This window comes from Gadus chalcogrammus, chromosome 11, assembly GCF_026213295.1.
Source record: "Gadus chalcogrammus isolate NIFS_2021 chromosome 11, NIFS_Gcha_1.0, whole genome shotgun sequence".
Lineage (NCBI taxonomy): Eukaryota > Metazoa > Chordata > Actinopteri > Gadiformes > Gadidae > Gadus > Gadus chalcogrammus.
This window is the reverse complement of record NC_079422.1, coordinates 13,561,955-13,579,030: the sequence shown is the minus strand read 5'-3', so window position 1 is coordinate 13,579,030 and position 17,076 is coordinate 13,561,955. Positions and strand designations below refer to the sequence as shown.

Here is a 17,076-nt window from a genome sequence, read left to right as displayed (position 1 = left end):
GGTTGTACCTTGTTCGTGCATTCCTGTTGATCAGTGGAGAGTTTGGTCCTGTGTGAGGTCATTTTTTTGGTATTTTCTCTGTGGCATGGGTAGTGACTGCTTATTGGCCAGCGGTAGACTGGCATCAGGGATGGATGCTCCCTGTTTCAATGGTCCCTCTTCCTCCTTCCCAATGTGAACATACTGGTGCCATAATTGATTCTGTGTGAACATACTGGTACCTTATTGATTCTGTGTGAACATACTGGTACCGTATTGATTCCGTGTGGACATACTGGTGCCATAATTGATTATATGTGAACATACTGGTACTGTATTGATTCTGTGTGAACATAGTGGTGCCATAATTGAATATGTGTGAACATACTGGTGCCATATTTGATAATGTGTATAAATACTGGTACCATCATTTATTATGTGTGAACATACTGGTACAGCATTGAGTCTGGTTTAACATACTGGTACTATATCTAGTCTGTGTGAACATACTGGTACCGTTTTGAGTCTGGTTTAACATACTGATACCATATCTAGTCTGTGTGAACATAGTGGTACCATATTGAGTCTGGTTTAACATACTGGTACCATATCTAGTCTGTGTGAACATAGTGGTACCGTATTGAGTCTGGTTTAACATACTGGTACCATATCTAGTCTGTCTGAACGTAGTGGTACCGTTTTGACTCTTTGAACTGACAGGTACCATATTGAGTCTATGAACTTACTGGTACCGCACTGTATCTGTTTGATCATACATGTTCTGTATTGAGTGTGAGTTTGGTACTGGTACTGTATACTTCAGTCAGACCCGGTTGCTTTGACCGTTCAGTGACACCCGGTGCCAACCGTCCATCTGGAACAAAATGCAGGTAATTGTCAGTGCCCATGTCAACTCCCTCTCCCCCTCACCCAGCGAAATGCAAATTGCTCTTTTCCTCATCAAGTTCGTGCCTGCTGCCGTCTGGAGACATAACATCCACACTCCTGCAGCGTTTATGCTTCTCAAAAAGGTGATGAGGTCTCAGAACTCGAGTCCCAGGGCTTCACTATCTGTATTAAAGCAGCATATTCAGCCCAGCTGGGCTCCCAATGGGGCTCTGCCCAGCCTAGATTGGCCCCCATTCTCACACTCTCTCTCTCTCTCTCTCTCTCTCTCTCTCTCTCTCTCTCTCTCTCTCTCTCTCTCTCTCTCTCTCTCTCTCTCTCTCTCTCTCTCTCTTGCTCTTTCTATGTCTCCATGCTTTTGTCGAGGCTGGCAGAGGAAATACAGTTGCCGGCGTTTCCATGGCAGCCAGCAGAGGATGTAATAGATTTGCCTGTTGTTGAAACGGTTACTCTCTCCATTTCCAGCTGGAGTAGAAGTAGCAGAGAAAGAGAAATGAGGGGGAAGGAAAGATGGAGGGGGGTGGGAGTGGATAAGATGGAGCTGGTGAACAGCATGGAAAGACAAGCATTAGTGAATGCTTGTGTGAACCTCCCCCCCCCCCCCCCCCCCCCCCCACCCTCCCTCGGCAAAACACGATCACTGTGAAAACTTGGACTACTCGTTATTCCAAATGCAAATGATTAGTACTCTAGTGTCTATCCAAACCAAGGTGTACATTCTAAACTACGCTGTAAAGAATGAGGGTCGTGTATTTGTCAGAGCTCATATTACTGGTAACACTTCATGATAAGTGTACGTTAATGACCCATTAATTAATATAAGGGTGCAGTAATAACATTATTGTATAGCATTCACACAAGGGTGAGGAAGAGGGTTAGTGGTTAAGGGTTCAGGTTAACCCTCTTCTTTTACATTAAATATGTAAGTTAATACCGTAGTTAACGTCTCCATTAGAAAATGATTATTAGACCATATGGTAGCTGTTAATTTACAGTTACCTAAAGCCTATTACTGCATCATAACACCACATTATGTTTCATGGATTAGCATTATTTTCTTGTTCATTGATCTCGTAAACATAAAGATGTTTTTATTAATCACTTCTGTTGGAAGCACGGGTGCACCACCTCTACTGGACATTCATTCCCCCTGCTTAATTAAACGCTACAAGGTTGTGACGGACAGAGCTCCATCCAGTCTGAATATAATCATTTTTAAGTCATCTAGTGAATCAATTCCCCTGGTGGGTAACTTGAAGATGACCAAAATTGTTTTTATTTGTTTTATTTGAGTGTCTACTGGCTATTAGCGGTTTTATTTTTTTGTTTAATTCTTTTATTGTTTTGTGCAATGATGGGGCTTCACTGTTGACTCAATAAAAATTTATAATTTTGTATTATTTGAGATGCACTAGAATACGGTGTATGTATTTCACAATATGCATGCTCCTCACCTTAATCCCTCAGTCCATGTCCTCGTTGCAGAATGGAACACTGTGTATAAAACTATGATGATATAGCTATATCTGACCTAGTTAGTATGTGGTTGGTTTATAAGAAATAACTTGTGTGTCCTGATGTTTCTGTGTTATATCGTGTGTGTGTGTCTACGTGACTTAACCGGCTTTCCCCGCAGCTGTCGAACAACAACAGGATCTGCATCCTTCTACCAGTGCCAAAAAATGCCCCCTACCCCGAACAAATTGCCATGACACACATTACACAACCCAAAGACACCTCAACGTCACGTATGTCTCTCACATGTAGCCCCACCTCAAACCACGCCAACACAATCCAGGGCCAGCGCTGCTCCCAGGCCCCCACATGGACACCAACCGCAACTGCAGGGTTTGTCCACCCTGTTCATTCACACATGCAGCACATAGCCAGCCAGCGCTCACCCCACTGCCGCCTCCCCCCATCACCCCACTCTCCCCCCTGACTACTGTGGACCCCCCCCACCCAACTGAGTACCTGCCTATCTCTGACTGACCTCCCCAGGAGCCACGGAGCCGCCGATAGACACGAATACCCCGCGCGGTCCCGCTCGGCGGACCAGCGGCCCACAATAGACCGCCCCGCGTCACGGTCCCGCTCCACCGAGCGCCCCCACGACTCCTCGTCGCACATGAGGTCCATGCCGTCCCTGCCGTCCGGGAGGTCCGCCCCTCCTTCGCCTGCCTCCACCAGGTGTGCCCCCATTCCCCCCCCCCCCCCCCCCCCCCCCCCCACCACCGGGGGAACAGGGGGGAGGAACGAGCGGCCGCTGATGCTGTGGCATCAGCATCAGCAACCCTCACCTCCCTGTCCGAAAAAAAATGAGCCATTTATAGCCCCCCACCCGGCGCCTCCCCGCATTTCTAAGTGGAAGCTGAGTTGCCACCACCTCCACTAACACCCAGCACCCCTGCTCCGCCTCACCTCACCTCACCTCGACTCCACCTCCCATACACCCTCTCCCATACACCAGCCGCCGCCACCCAGCTGCCCGTCCTCCTGGCCGGCCAGCAAGCGGACCCACCACCACCTTTTAATTTATCGTTTTCGACCCCAGAAGCACAGTTGCACCGTCCAGACGCTCCCCCCCCCTCTCTTTCTCCCCCCCCCCCCCCCCCCCCCCCGGCATGACTACCACCTGCTATAGATGTAGATCCAGTTGCGTTTTTTTTTGGAACACACTGCTCGTGCGACACGCAACCATGCGTTTGCGTGTGCGGGCCAAACCGACTGCCAACGGTGCCTACCACTAACCACTTCTTTTTGTTGCCCTTAGTGGTATAAGTTTATTTGTTGCTGTATTTACCTTGAGTTCAACCCCTTTTTTTGGGGGGGGGGGGGGTGTTGGGGGTGAAGAGAAAGTATCCAGATGCATGGCGGAGCTGGTCTACTGCACCGCACAGCCCCTCCTCCTGGCCCCCATCCTAGCATCTTCTAGTTCAGATGTGCCGACCCCCCACGGTGCTCTGGTGGTTGATCTCCCTTCCACCATCCTCACCCACACCCACTCACTCGCATGTCCATGTGCCAAACACCAATACGTGCATTATTATATAGAGGTAATGTATCATCAATAAGAAAAAATAAATAAATAAAATATATATATATTTATAAATATATATGCAATGCAATGTGTTGAATTGCTTTTTCATCAATTGTTAGCGGTAAGATGTTTAATGCTGTAAACACTGTAAACACAATGCTATTAACACACAACAAACAGGTTATAAGTTATGTGCGTTGTGTGCCAAACAATCCTCACAACACACCGATACACAGGCTCTACAGATGCTTCTGGTTCATGCACTAGCACATGCAACTGTAAAGTAATCTGTGGTGTCATATGCAAGGTGTATCATGTATCATGTATCACGTTTAGTCCATGTTCGAAATGCCTTCTGCGTTCATGCCATTCAAGCTGACATAATGATTGCATTCCGTTTTAACATGGCAAAGATTGTATATCAGACATGTATATATGTAACCTGACATATATACACAATGAATGATCGATACAACTTCCCTTCTGCTAATTCCTCATCATTTACATGAATTGACAACATAATACTTTTTTAGCAATGTATAACTCACAGTTTATTTTTCGGTTACTGAACCATGTTACTTTCATGGTCTACGTATGTATACTTTACTAGTATACTCTTTATGAGATTTTCCTTCATATAGTCCTTAACATATGCTTTTTTGTTTTTAAAAGAATGGGACTGTATGTCGGATGCCCCTGGCTGGCCCATACACCCAGATCTCTCTGTCTCTCTCTCTTTCTCTCTCTATCTCTCTCTCTCTCTCTGTCTCTCTTTCGTTCTCTATCTCTGTCTCTCTCTTTCTCTCTCTATTTCTCTATTAGTCTCTCTGAGTCTCTCTCTTTCCCTCTCTCTGTTTCTCTCAGTTCTTCTCTGCATCTCTCTGTTCTTTGTTTCTCTCTCTCTCTCTTTCCCTCTCTCTGTTTCTCTCAGTTCCTCTCTGCGACTCTCAGTTTCTCTATTTCTCTCTCTCTTTCTCTCTCTCTCTCTTTAGCTCTGATCCTCCGTCTGGCCTAAACCGGTAGTCTCTCTCTTCTGCCCCACAGAGCTCACCCCCGGAGTGGTTCCGTACAGACCAGCCCCACCAGTACCCCCATGTCCAGCCGACGAGGTCGGCAACTACCACAACTTCCACCCCCAGGAAAGGATCGAAGTAAGTCCCCCCTTTACTCTCCTCTCTTCGCTCTTCACTCTTCTTCTTCTTCTTCTTCTCTGCTGGTCTCGGCATGAGGCCGTTCCGTCGGCCCGGGGCATGGCTTCTGAGTCATGTTTGTGTGTGCTTGGTGCTTGTGAGGACTCGTATCACTTCCCCGCTGAGGAGAAGTGTGTCCGACTGAACACTTAACACGCGTGTTGCTCTCTGAGGCGTCTTGTCGTCATGGTGATGAAAGTGGACGCGGGTTCATGTGAAGCGTTGTGTTGGGAATCATCTGCCGGTGACTGTGATTAGACACAAGAGTCTCTCGAGTTGCATGGAAACAAGGGGGAGTCTGATGGAGCCTTACTGCCTTTTCCTGTATTATTTTGTTTCCTATATCCTATATATCCTATGTATTAAGCTGTGAGTTATTTATATGATTGATACTATACATCCTCATAGTAGCTTAACTGCTTAGCTTTTTCTATTGGTCCTGATGATTTATTACTCATTACTTCTGTAGTCAATCGCACATTGTTGCAACCTTCTTCCCATGAGTATTAACTAATTAAATGTAATTGAGCCTCCATTTTGTAATTTCACCCTGCCTCTGGTTTTCGCCACCCTCCTTCCCTCCCTCCCACCACCTCCCACCCACTCCTTCTCTCCCCCAGGGTGTGCAGAGGAGGAGAGTACAGAGCCTTGTGAAGGTCTGTATCTCACGGCTTGTGTTTGGCTCTCTTTAGCTCCTGCTAACATACGCTCACAAGCAGGGTGCTGTTGCTTTGGGTTGCAGTGTGTGACCACTTGTCTTTGGAACAGCTTTGAACCTTTGCGTTATTGCTAAAGGAGACTGGATGGAGTGGTTACATTTAGGGCTAGCCAAGCCTAAAAGGGATGGCTTTAGAATAATAATGACGATATAACTTGCATACTTGACTCTGTGTTTTAAATCATGATGTTGTGGGCATCCTTTGACAACATTATGTTCTTGAGTGTTTTGAACAAGCGTGGTGTTCTTCTTCTAAAGTGCCATAGTGGTGACAAGCTGGTGTATTTTGCATTCAGTATTATACTTCTGCTGAACGAAGGAGGGGAGGTAGAGAGGGATAGAGAGGAGATTTGTCAAATTACTTCATCCTCTTCCCGACTTCCATGCTGTCCCATTCAGCTACAAATTGATCCTCTCAATTTGCTCGGTCTGTTCTCATCTCTCTCTGTCTCTCTCTCTCTGTCTTTCCCTCTCTCTCTGTTCCAATCCTTCTATATGCTCTATATTTTAATATATTTTAGTGTGTTTGTTCTGTCTTCCTCAATCTGAGTGGCAGTGGCGCTGTGTGAACAGTGGAGGGAGGCATTGATCCAACTATATAGTCTTTGTGTACGTGCAAGTCATGCATGTGTGTGTGTGTGTGTGTGTGTGTGTGTGTGTGTGTGTGTGTGTGTGTGTGTGTGTGTGTGTGTGTGTGTGTGTGTGTGTGTGTGTGTGTGTGTGTGTGTGTGTGTGTGTGTGTGTGTGTGTGTGTGTGTGCCCGTGTGCTCACGTCGGTCTGTGTGTGATTTACCTGGATCTTTTCTTGATCGACTTCAGACAATGATTGGCGACCTGCCAATGGCCTGCCCAGTCTTCCTGATTCGATGAATCAGCATGTGTACTGTCCTGCTTTGCGTTGTCACTGAGTCTGTACATCCGGTATCTAACCATAGCCACCTGCCCCCGTCTGCCCTCTCTGTGTGCATGTACTTCTCTGAATAAACAGGGGAAGAATCAGGGGCCGTTGACCGTTTACCCTGTGGCCCCCAGAATGGACAAGCAGGTGTGTACAAACTGCCCCAGTCACTCCCAACTACCGACAGAAGCTCTCTACCTGCAGCACACCGCACCCTGACGCTACCGCGATTCGACCGTTTCTTTAAGATTTCTGAGATTTTTTTTGTCCCATAAACATCAGTAAAGCATTGTGTTCTTCAATGAGAGAGGAGGAATATGCAGGAATAAACCGACATATTTCATTGTTGGATGTGATCTCATCTTTGTGGATATGAGTCAGGGAAGTGTGTTGTTGTGTGGCATCCGGTCTTAATGCTGACACACATGAATGAGTGGGTGGTCCGATGCTGGGCTTCCCGACTGATTTATTTTCCACCCGCCTGTTTTGTTGTTACTTCTGTCATGTGATTGCTGTGCTTACGTTTATAGAATGTGTGCGCCAATTACTCATCACATATGTGATGAGTAATCAAACCACACATTTGTAGCAAATGTGTGAGCTCATGCTGAATTCTCAAGGACTGCATCCATGCGCGTGTTTGTCTGTGTGCACAAGTGTGTGTGTTGATGTGTGTGTGTGTGTGTGTGTTTGTCCGTGTCCACCAATCTGCTGAGTAATCAAATCACACATTCTTAGCATATGTGTGAACCCATCTAGTTGCATGCATTTATGTCTGTGTGTTTGTGTGTTACGGGGAGGGCTGTGTGTATTGGTATTCCCTCAATGCAAACTTGTGGTCTGACTGAAGCGACCTCTATCTGTTGAGCAGCCACAGACAATGAGGAACCCATCCCAAGCCCACCTGTGAATGGGAGAAAAGGCAAGTCCTCCGCGCTGTGTGACCCCGGGGGGGGGCCGGTCTGGGTTCAGCTCTTATGTTCTGTTTCAACTCTCTCCACTCTCCCTCTGCATGGCGAGCTCCCTGGGGTGATCATTACTGATGTGAGTGGTTCCTCCCTCCTTCCTGAACCCACCAGGGCTCTGGTTTGATCGAACCCGTTCGAAGACCACTCTCTCTGGAGAGCACAGAGAGAGCGTGTCTGAATTTTCCCTGTGTGGTCGGGGTTTGGTTTGAAGTGCTTTGAGAGTGCTTTGTGTAAGGCCTTCTGGAGGGGAAGGCTTAATGCATGCTGAATGCTGTGTCTCCCTGAGCTCTGCTACTCTCAGCCAGAAGTCAGTGTCTTCCCGTCACCGCTACTTTTAGTGGAATTGTATGGATATTATGACAGGCCCCTCAATTTCTTTATTTTTATTATGAATCTATGTATTGCATTTTTTGGTACCGGTTAACCGACATTACAGTAGACAGTAAACACTATACCCATAACATTTTAGCCAAATCTTTTCAAGTAGACAAGCTATTCAACCCCTGATGTAGAAATGTAGTTCAAAATGAATCAATGTTGCCCACTGTTACATATAAACTGTAAAGGGTGCTGTGCTATAGGCTATGTCACAATACTAGGCTCCTATCCAGTTGAGGCTGTGAAGCATTTACCACTGTTGGCCAACAGATGGAGCAAAGATCCTAGACTTTCGTGTGGAGCTATCCATAGTGCTGAATTGCTTTCAGTGATGAGCAAAATCAATCCAAAATGTTGAATACAAAGTTTTGTATTCATGTGCGTGGGTTTTTCATAGGTTTGCTGATGCATGTGTGCAAACGTGTGTGCATACATGTGTGTGTGATGTGTGTGTGTGCTTGTATGTATTTGTGTTCACATGTGTGTATTTGTATGTGCGCATGTGCGTGCGTGCTTCCGTGTCTGTGTGTGGGCGTATGTGTGTGTGTGTGTGTGTATGCATATATGTGTGTGTTTGTTTGTGTGTGTATGTGTTTGTGGGGGGCTTGGTATAGAGGTGACATGGGAGGACCAGCAACAACGGGTCAATGATTCAGTGTCAAATGGTGGACCACCACAGCCCCCTTGCAGTGAGACAGGTGGGTTTGGGTCTGGGCATGTGCTCCTTCCAAATTGACTTTACTTTCCCTTTTCCCTCTTCGAAACATCTTCCTTCTTCTGTGTTAACAGTTAATGGAAGGGTTTTATTTTGGCTTTTGTTCATCGAATTATGTTTACTGTCATCCAGCTTTAATCTATTCAGAGTATTTCAAAGAAAAAGATTAGCTGTCAAGATCTTTACTGTACAAATTCATTTATGTCAGATTTGGACGTATAGGCAGCATATTAATTTAAATATACTGTATCTATATTCAGTCTCCTAGTCATTGAAAACAACACTTGGTGGATCGGGACAGCCCACTTTAGTATTTATTGCAGCCGATTATCTCTATTCAGATAATAATGGTGTACCTAATTATTCAATGATTCAATCATCTAACATTGAGATCAGGGGCAGCATGTCTTGGTCTGGCTCTGAATCATTATTTCAAATTGAATGAATGTTTCTAAAATTTAGTACCATGACAATTAACAATAATGGTTGATAACTTATTGGTGGACACCGCCCCATCCTCAGTAATATGTAGCAAAGTAAAGGACTGACAATTTGTTCGGTCATCTATTGTGTTGACAGTCTTTATCTGAGAGATTATTCTCAATTCAGGGAGTAGAAAGGGTTTTTGACCTTGGAAGGGGGAAGTCAAACACTTTGTTATGTCGGCTATTATTAACTGTCTATAGAACAAGCACAAAATGCACATTACCATGACCAGAGCATGGTATACTGCTGTGACCTTGTGTCCTGGGGTTAGGAGGTAACCACAGGTTTCTGGCCTTGAATCTTTAATGAGAACCAGGCATGCACTATACCTCTCTCTCTCTCTCTCTCTCTCTCTCTCTCTCTCTCTCTCTCTCTCTCTCTCTCTCTCTCTCTCTCTCTCTCTCTCTCTCTCTTTCTCTCTCTCTCTCTCTCTCTCTCTCTCTCTCTCTCTCTCTCTCTCTCTCTCTCTCTCTCTCTCTCTCTCTCTCTAAGTTTGTAGTTAACTTACAGTCTACTTTCTCTAACATCCAAAAAGCAATGCTTAGCTCAGTATCAGTAGATATATGTAGCTTGTATACGTTTTATGTTTGTGTTTTCATGTTTTTTTAGTGGGAGGTCTTTGCATTGTACTGTTGTGTAATCACACTGAATGCTTAGGTCAAATGTTGAAGAGAACATTTACTTCCTCTTGCTGCCCCAGTAGACGGAAGATAGAAAGCTCCCTTGCCCTCTTTACTGCCGTCTTCAGTGTAACTCGATGATGTTAGCGGCCACGTCGGGACAGGAGCCTGGCCAGGCAGATGTCTGACATTGTCTTTTATTCATGTGGCACTTCATTATTCAGCCTAATAGACTGCTAATTGAGTTAAATGCTAATGCCGTGCAGTGAATGGAAATGAGGTGCGACCTAAGCTAGCTTCCTTGGCCCTCTCTCTCTCTCTCTCTCTCTCTCTCTCTCTCTCTCTCTCTCTCTCTCTCTCTCTCTCTCTCTCTCTCTCTCTCTCTCTCTCTCTCTCTATCTCTCAGCTGTGAAGTTTGGTGTCCTGGAGCTAACTACTCTGAGAAGGATGCAGTGATTTTTTGTTTCATTTTCTGAGTCATGAAAGGGGAAGATAGGGGGTCAGGTGATTTGTCTTGCCTCTTGCCTCTTGTGTCGTTTTGTGTCACTGTCGCTGTTGTCGTATTTGTTGTTGCTGTTGTTGTGTTGTGTTTTGTCGTGTACCCGACCCTCAGATATTGACACCGATAAGGGTTCATGCGAGTCAACTTGTGCTTATGTTTATCAGACACGCAACCTTTCCGACAAAGTATTTGATCAGAGACGCATGACAGAATTGAAGCGGGAAAGTAGACAAAAATATTCTGATTGCTAGAAACAGCCACCGACATATCAACAGTTGCATTTTACGTCTATGGCTGTTCTGTGTAGGTGTGTGCACGCGTGAGTGCATGTGTGCACAGGTTTGTATGTATATATACATACAGTATGTGTGTGTGTGTATATATATATATGTGTGAGTGTGCAAGCAAGTGCACCTGTGTGCAAAAAAACAAAGCAATGCAATGGCCTCCAATCTTTGGAAACGTCTGAAAAACTAGACACCTTTATGGTTCTTTGACATTATTTTTTTTTAAATCTCAAAGGTTTTCTCATGTATGTTTGGTTTGGTGGGACGAGGTGCCCCACCCCCTCCAACCCACAGTCAACCCTACAGTGACACCCACTACTCCTTCTCTGCACTCCCTCTTCCATCCAAGGTTCTAAGCTTTCTGTGTGCTTCGTGAGCTTCAACACTCTATCACACCTTTAACGTGATTTTACCGTTGCAGATCTCTCTTTCCTTTAGTGCGCCGAATCTCCGCCTCACCCCCCGTCTCCCCCCCTCCCTTGCCTCTGATTTCTAACAGTGTTTTCTATCAGTTTTTACCTCAGCCTCTCCACTGGCCTCACGCACCCTCTACTCCCAATCCTTTCTGACACGTACTCTCTTAATGTCAACTGTGCCGGTGGTGACGTTGGCGTACGCTCTCGATCTTCTCTATGATTTGTCTTTTGTTCTTTCCTTTCTCTGTTTGTCCTCCTGTGCTTGTGTTGTCTTGTGTCGTTTTTTGTGTCACTGTCGCTGTTGTCGTATTTGTTGTTGCTGTTGTTGTGTTGTGTTTTGTCGTGTACCCCCACCACCTCCCACCCCACCACCACCACCACCACCCGCTCAAATCTCCGTCACCTTTCTCAACCCACTATCCCTGGTGCCCACCGACCCCACCCTCCCCACCCACACGCCCACACGCCCACACACACCTCTGGCCTGGCTGTGTGTGGGTCAGCCATGGTGGCCACCTCTCCCCCCCCCCACCTCTCCTGCTCCCCACTCCGAACGACCTCTCATCGCCATCTCCTCTCCTCTGTCTGTGTCTGTTCATTCTGTGACGTGATCCCCGAAGACACGGACTCACCCAGTTGGACGAACTCAGGTCTGTCTCCCTCTGCTGCCTCCTCTTCCTCTTCCTCCTCTTCTTCCTCTGACTCTTTGTCTTCTTCTACCTCCCCTTCCGCCTCTCACTCTTTATCTTATTCTACCTCCTCTTCCTCTCCCTCCTCTTCCTCCTCTAACTCTTTGTCTTCTTCTACCTCCCCTTCCGCCTCTCACTCTTTATCTTATTCTACCTCCTCTTCCTCTTCCTCCTTTACCTCCTCTCACTCTTTATATTCGTCTACCTCCCCTTCCTCTTCCTCCTCTCACTCTTTGTCTTCTTCTACCTCCTCTTCCTCCTCTCACTCTTTTTCTTATTTTACCTCCCCTTCGTCTTCCTCCTCTTCCCCCTCTCACTCTTTATCTTCTTCTATCTCCCCTTCCTCTTCCTCCTCTCACTCTTTGTCTTCTTCTTCCACCTCTTCCTCCTCTTCCTCCTCTCACTCTGTCGTCTTCTTCCTCCTCCTTTTCCTCCCCTCATTCTCTTTCTTCTTCCTTCTTCTTCCTCTTCTTTCTGTTTGTTCACTTCTTTTTCCTCTAACTTTTTCACCTCTTCTCCTCTAATCTTCTTCTTCATCTTTTTCTTCGCACTCCTCTTCCTCTTCTTGTACCACTTCTTCTCTTATTTTTCTCCTTGTTCCTCTCCTCCTTCTTCTTCTTCTTCTTCTTCTTCTTCTTCTTCTTCTTCTTCTTCTTCTTCTTCTTCTTCTTCTTCTTCTTCTTCTTCTTCTTCTTCTTCTTCTTCTTCTTCTTCTTCTTCTTCTTCTTCCTCTCCTTCTTCTTCTTCTTCCTCTCCTTTTTCTTCTTCTTCTTCTTCTTCTTCTTCTTCTTCTTCTTCTTCTTAGTCTTCTTCCATCCTTTTTGATGTTCTTCTAAGCCTGCTTCTTGTGCTTCTCGGTCCACCTGCTTTTTCACTGAAATCGATCTTCATCATTATCTCCATAGAATGATTTTCCTGTTTCTCCTCACCTTCCTGCCTTGTCTGCTCTTTGCTAGGATACCAAATCCCTTCATCCACACTGTGCACCCTGGCTTCCTTCTTGAGCGCTGTGGTTCTGAGCATGGATGTGATTGGATATGAGCCTGCTTGGTCTGTGCTTGCATACTTGCAGCAGCAGCCCTTGTTGCAAGACGTGACATGTCTCCATCATTGACACATGCAAACATCTTATTTACTGTTTGGTGAAAGATGTTATTATAATTCCCAATACAAAACTACAATGAATAATAATGAAACCATTTTATATATCAATAAATTCACTTGCATCCCAATGCGTAAAAGAGTTGGAGAAGACCTATCAAATCCTGTCTTAAATAAATATTGAAAACATTGAATAACTTAATTTAAATAAAATTATATATCAGCTCATGTAAGCTCATGCACGCTTAACTACAGACTTAAATTACACTTATGACTAAAATAAGTAACATAAATCTCTGACTTTTAATTGTTGTAACCTTAAATTAAGTTATGGTAAGAATCAGATTTATGATGGAGAAATGTCACTTTACCTTGTATGTATGTGTGTGTCTGAGTGTGTGCGTTTGGGGGGAATCTGTGTGTGTGTGGTTGTGTGTGTGTGTTTGTGTGTGTGTGTATGTGTGTTTGCGTGGTTGTGTGTGTGTGTGTGTGTGTGTGTGTGTGTGTGTGTGTGTGTGTGTGTGTGTGTGTGTGTGTGTGTGTGTGTGTGTGTGTGTGTGTGTGTGTGTGTGTGTGTGTGTGTGTGTGTGTGTGCATGCATGGGTGTGTAATTCACGCTTCTATGTGCTAATTTTTTGCTACATTCATCACCATCAGATGACATGGACGATTTAAATCGGTCTTTCAAACATTTGAAAATTCTCTCCATTTTAGTTCATCATTCGACACAAAACATACTAAGATAGCTGGGTAGCAGGACTTAAGATTCACACAGAGGCACTCTTTTTCACCATACAATGTAAACTAAGGTGTGTTTTTGCTGTTCAGCGCCTTTCTATTTTGGGATGTAGGAAATAGTCAGAGAGGAGCATGTTGCTCTTAGCCAAGAGAATATTTTGTTTTCCTTTTCTTGTGTTTATTTTTATATATAAGCATATAAAGAGTGTGTTTTTGAGAGCTCGTTGATGTATTCACATTCAGGAGATTATTCAAACTATCCTGCTGGTTGAAATCTATATATCATATATATATCCTCATGTTTATTTATTCATTCATTTATTGATCTATTCATATATATATCCATTTGTTTTTCTCTATTCTTTCTCTATTATTTAAATTCTTTCACACTTCTTTTAGCGTGCCCTAATACCATGGGTGTGTTTCTGATCACGGTCGATTGGTTGTCTTTGGAGTAGAATCATAATTCAGTGTGCGAGATCCTGGACCCATGAGGTCAGACTCAATGACCAGCATCTCTTTGTTTGTGTCTGTCGCGGCAAACCATTCAGCCTCGTCTCATTCAGACCTCTCCTGCTCATGGCACACCACCGTCTCCTCCACTGTGTCGCCACCAGCATCTCTCCCATGACCAAGCAGACTCGATGTGAACCCAGACTCTCTCCTCTCTCCCCTCCCCCCTCCCCCTCTCAGGTGTGGACATGCAGGAGAGGACCAGGCTGATGAAGCTGAACATGAACAAGTACAAGCACGGCGCAGGCTCCGACTCCAGACTGGAGCAAGACTACAACAAGGTGAGTGGTCGAACAGCTCTGTAGCAGAACTTCTGGGGGGGGGGGGGGGGGGGGGGGGGGAGTTACGCCTTCTTTCTTGGTTCGTCGTAGACATATTCTACTGAAGAAAATACATTTGCAATAGTGGATGAAACATGCAGAAGGGATTTTTTGTGTATTTCAGCAGTGATCTGGTCTTCCTGGTGTTTGTCTTCCAATTATGCGCTTAAAGATCACCCTTTCACGTCCGTTCGAAATAATTATAATTATAACATTAATACAACTATATTAAATAGTAATATAGACATTGTTTGCCATTTGCTTTCCATCGAGCGAATAGATGCATATATGCAGTGAAACAGTGGAAACATATTTCATATTCACATAGCCCACGATCACTATATATTTTAACAGATTTTTAGATGGTGGATGAAAGTAATAAGCATATCTACATTGTGTCCCTACTCTTTTCTCTACACTACACTGACAGTTAAATTATGAAAAGTAGAGTAAAAGTAAAGAGTACTCATGTTTGGCATGAGTAAAAGCCAAGCCATTCGTTCAACTGGTGTTGCTGCGTAGTTTCTGCTGAACGCCGGGAAAGGTTGAGGTCAGATCACATCTGCACACTCCAGATGTTCGACACACTAAGGTTAGAAGCTGAATTAAGGTAAGACACAATCCCTAATCAGCTGATTCCCACGTACATGCACATGCACACACACCACGGCCACAAGCTCAAACATATGCATATACTTTTACACAGGCATACACACATGCACATGCACACACACCCCAACCACACACACACACACGCACACACACACGCAAACGCACACGCACACACATACACATAAACACATCGATTCAACAGAAAGATATTCTTCTATGGAAGGCCTCATCTAATAGAGCTTCTTCAGTAGAAATGGGAGCTCTCCTAGCCCAAGCCCTGGCCTCGGCCTGAGTCTCTCCAGACCGTAGTGTGTGTACTACTCCGATAGCAGGAGGTGCTCGGCTTGTTTACAGAGGTCCTGGCGGCCTGAGTGCCGTGTCGTGTTGTGAGTGGAGGCCAGGCCATATAAGAAGATGTGTTTGCTTCCCGCCATCCTTTTATGCCAGTGTTATGCGAACTATTGGCCTCTGGGAAGCAAGCCAAGTGTTTGTGAGAAGTCTATAAAAAGTTGTATCTTCTTTTTTGTCTGGTATGGAGGTTTGTCTGGGTTTGGAAGCAGCGGTGGTGTTGGCGGGGGGGCGATGTCTGCGCGGCGATATTTATTCTTAGTTCATATTGTTGTTTTAAGAATAGCACACTCGCTGACGGTCCTCCGCATACCCATCGCAGTAACTGGAACAACTCACACTTCTCTGTCCCGCACACACTGTGGTGCATGCAGAACCGTGCTCAAGGTAAACTGTGTTATAGTTTACGTGATATATCAACATTTATAGTAGTGGACACAATTGTCTAATCTTTTAATGGCTACCCTACAGGAAGGTTTACACGAATGGACTTAATAGAGCTGAGTTTCTGCGGGGAGGTGTATGCGTGGGGGGGGGAACTTTTGTAATATACCTTTCAAATAAGTGTGCGGTTCTATGTGTCAACATGATGAACATGGTTTTGACGAGCTCAAATCTGGGTGAACAGGGTGTTCTGCTTTCTTTCATCTCGTATTTGTTTTGACCAATCATGATGCTCGAGGGTGGACCTTACAGGGATGTGTAAGGTCATAATTATCTAAAACAAACAGCTATATGAAACGGTAAACAAGTGCCTCTTAAGCTTTTAAATCAACACTGCATACCGGCCACTGTAGAAATACACTTAGTAAAATACCCTTCTGATTGCTTCATCCACTCAGGCAAAATATTTCTCTTTGGTAGAATACTTCCACAACAAAACAGGGAACAAGGTGTGACTCTACCCCTGACAGCTTTGGGTTTCCGGCCCAGGCTCTGTTTCCCGCCCACCCAGAAGTTCTGCTGTAACATAGTGGGACTTGATCCCAGATAAGTTTAAAGGTAACTGTCACATTCAAACCTATATTTGTGTGTGTGTGTGCTTTCTCACTCCAGCGATCAGGACGAGATCCCCGGGGCTCGGACAACCTGTCGGCCAAATCTTCGGACAGCGATGTGAGCGACGTGTCGGGTGCGTCGAGAACCAGTAGCGTCTCTCGGTTCAGCGGCACTAGCTACATGTCTGTCCAATCAGAGAGGCCGCAGGGAAACCGCAAGATCCGGTAGGCTGATGTTCATGAACCCGCAGCCACACAAGTCTTATCACATACTTATCAAGCACCACTCAACAAAAATTATACAAATTACTTGCATGGGCTTTCATTTTCTTTATTCACTATATGTTTACAAGCGGTGTGTTTGGTGTGTGTTTTTTTGTCTTTCTACATGTCAGTAGAAATGTAGAAACACATAGTAATGTCATTATTTGACATTATTCACGTTTTCTTTGTTTTTTCTTGGTTCCTTGTTTTCTCGCTTTGATTTGCTTCGCATGGGCTTCTGTCTTCTGTCCGTCAGCGCGTTGCAATCATCAAGGAGTCTGTCTCAGGAAGGGGAAGGGGAGGGGGAGGGGGAGGTTGGGGAACAGTTAGGGGAAGTGGGGGAGAACAAGGAGAAGAAGCCAGGGCAGGAACCGGGAACGGGAACAGGAA

The 17,076-nt window shown here is 45.1% G+C and overlaps 1 protein-coding gene across 1 annotated transcript in view; it reads left to right on the top strand.

Moving 5' to 3' along the window:
* Window positions 1-17,076, top strand: part of rims2a (regulating synaptic membrane exocytosis 2a) — a 135,908-nt gene that overhangs the window by 94,509 nt on the left and 24,323 nt on the right. Inside the window, exons 21-26 of the mRNA XM_056602987.1 lie at window positions 2,887-3,075; window positions 4,970-5,076; window positions 9,550-9,552; window positions 11,724-11,753; window positions 14,325-14,425; window positions 16,481-16,647. Of these exons, the coding sequence (XP_056458962.1) occupies window positions 2,887-3,075; window positions 4,970-5,076; window positions 9,550-9,552; window positions 11,724-11,753; window positions 14,325-14,425; window positions 16,481-16,647 (597 nt within the window). The remainder of the gene's footprint in view (window positions 1-2,886; window positions 3,076-4,969; window positions 5,077-9,549; window positions 9,553-11,723; window positions 11,754-14,324; window positions 14,426-16,480; window positions 16,648-17,076) is intronic.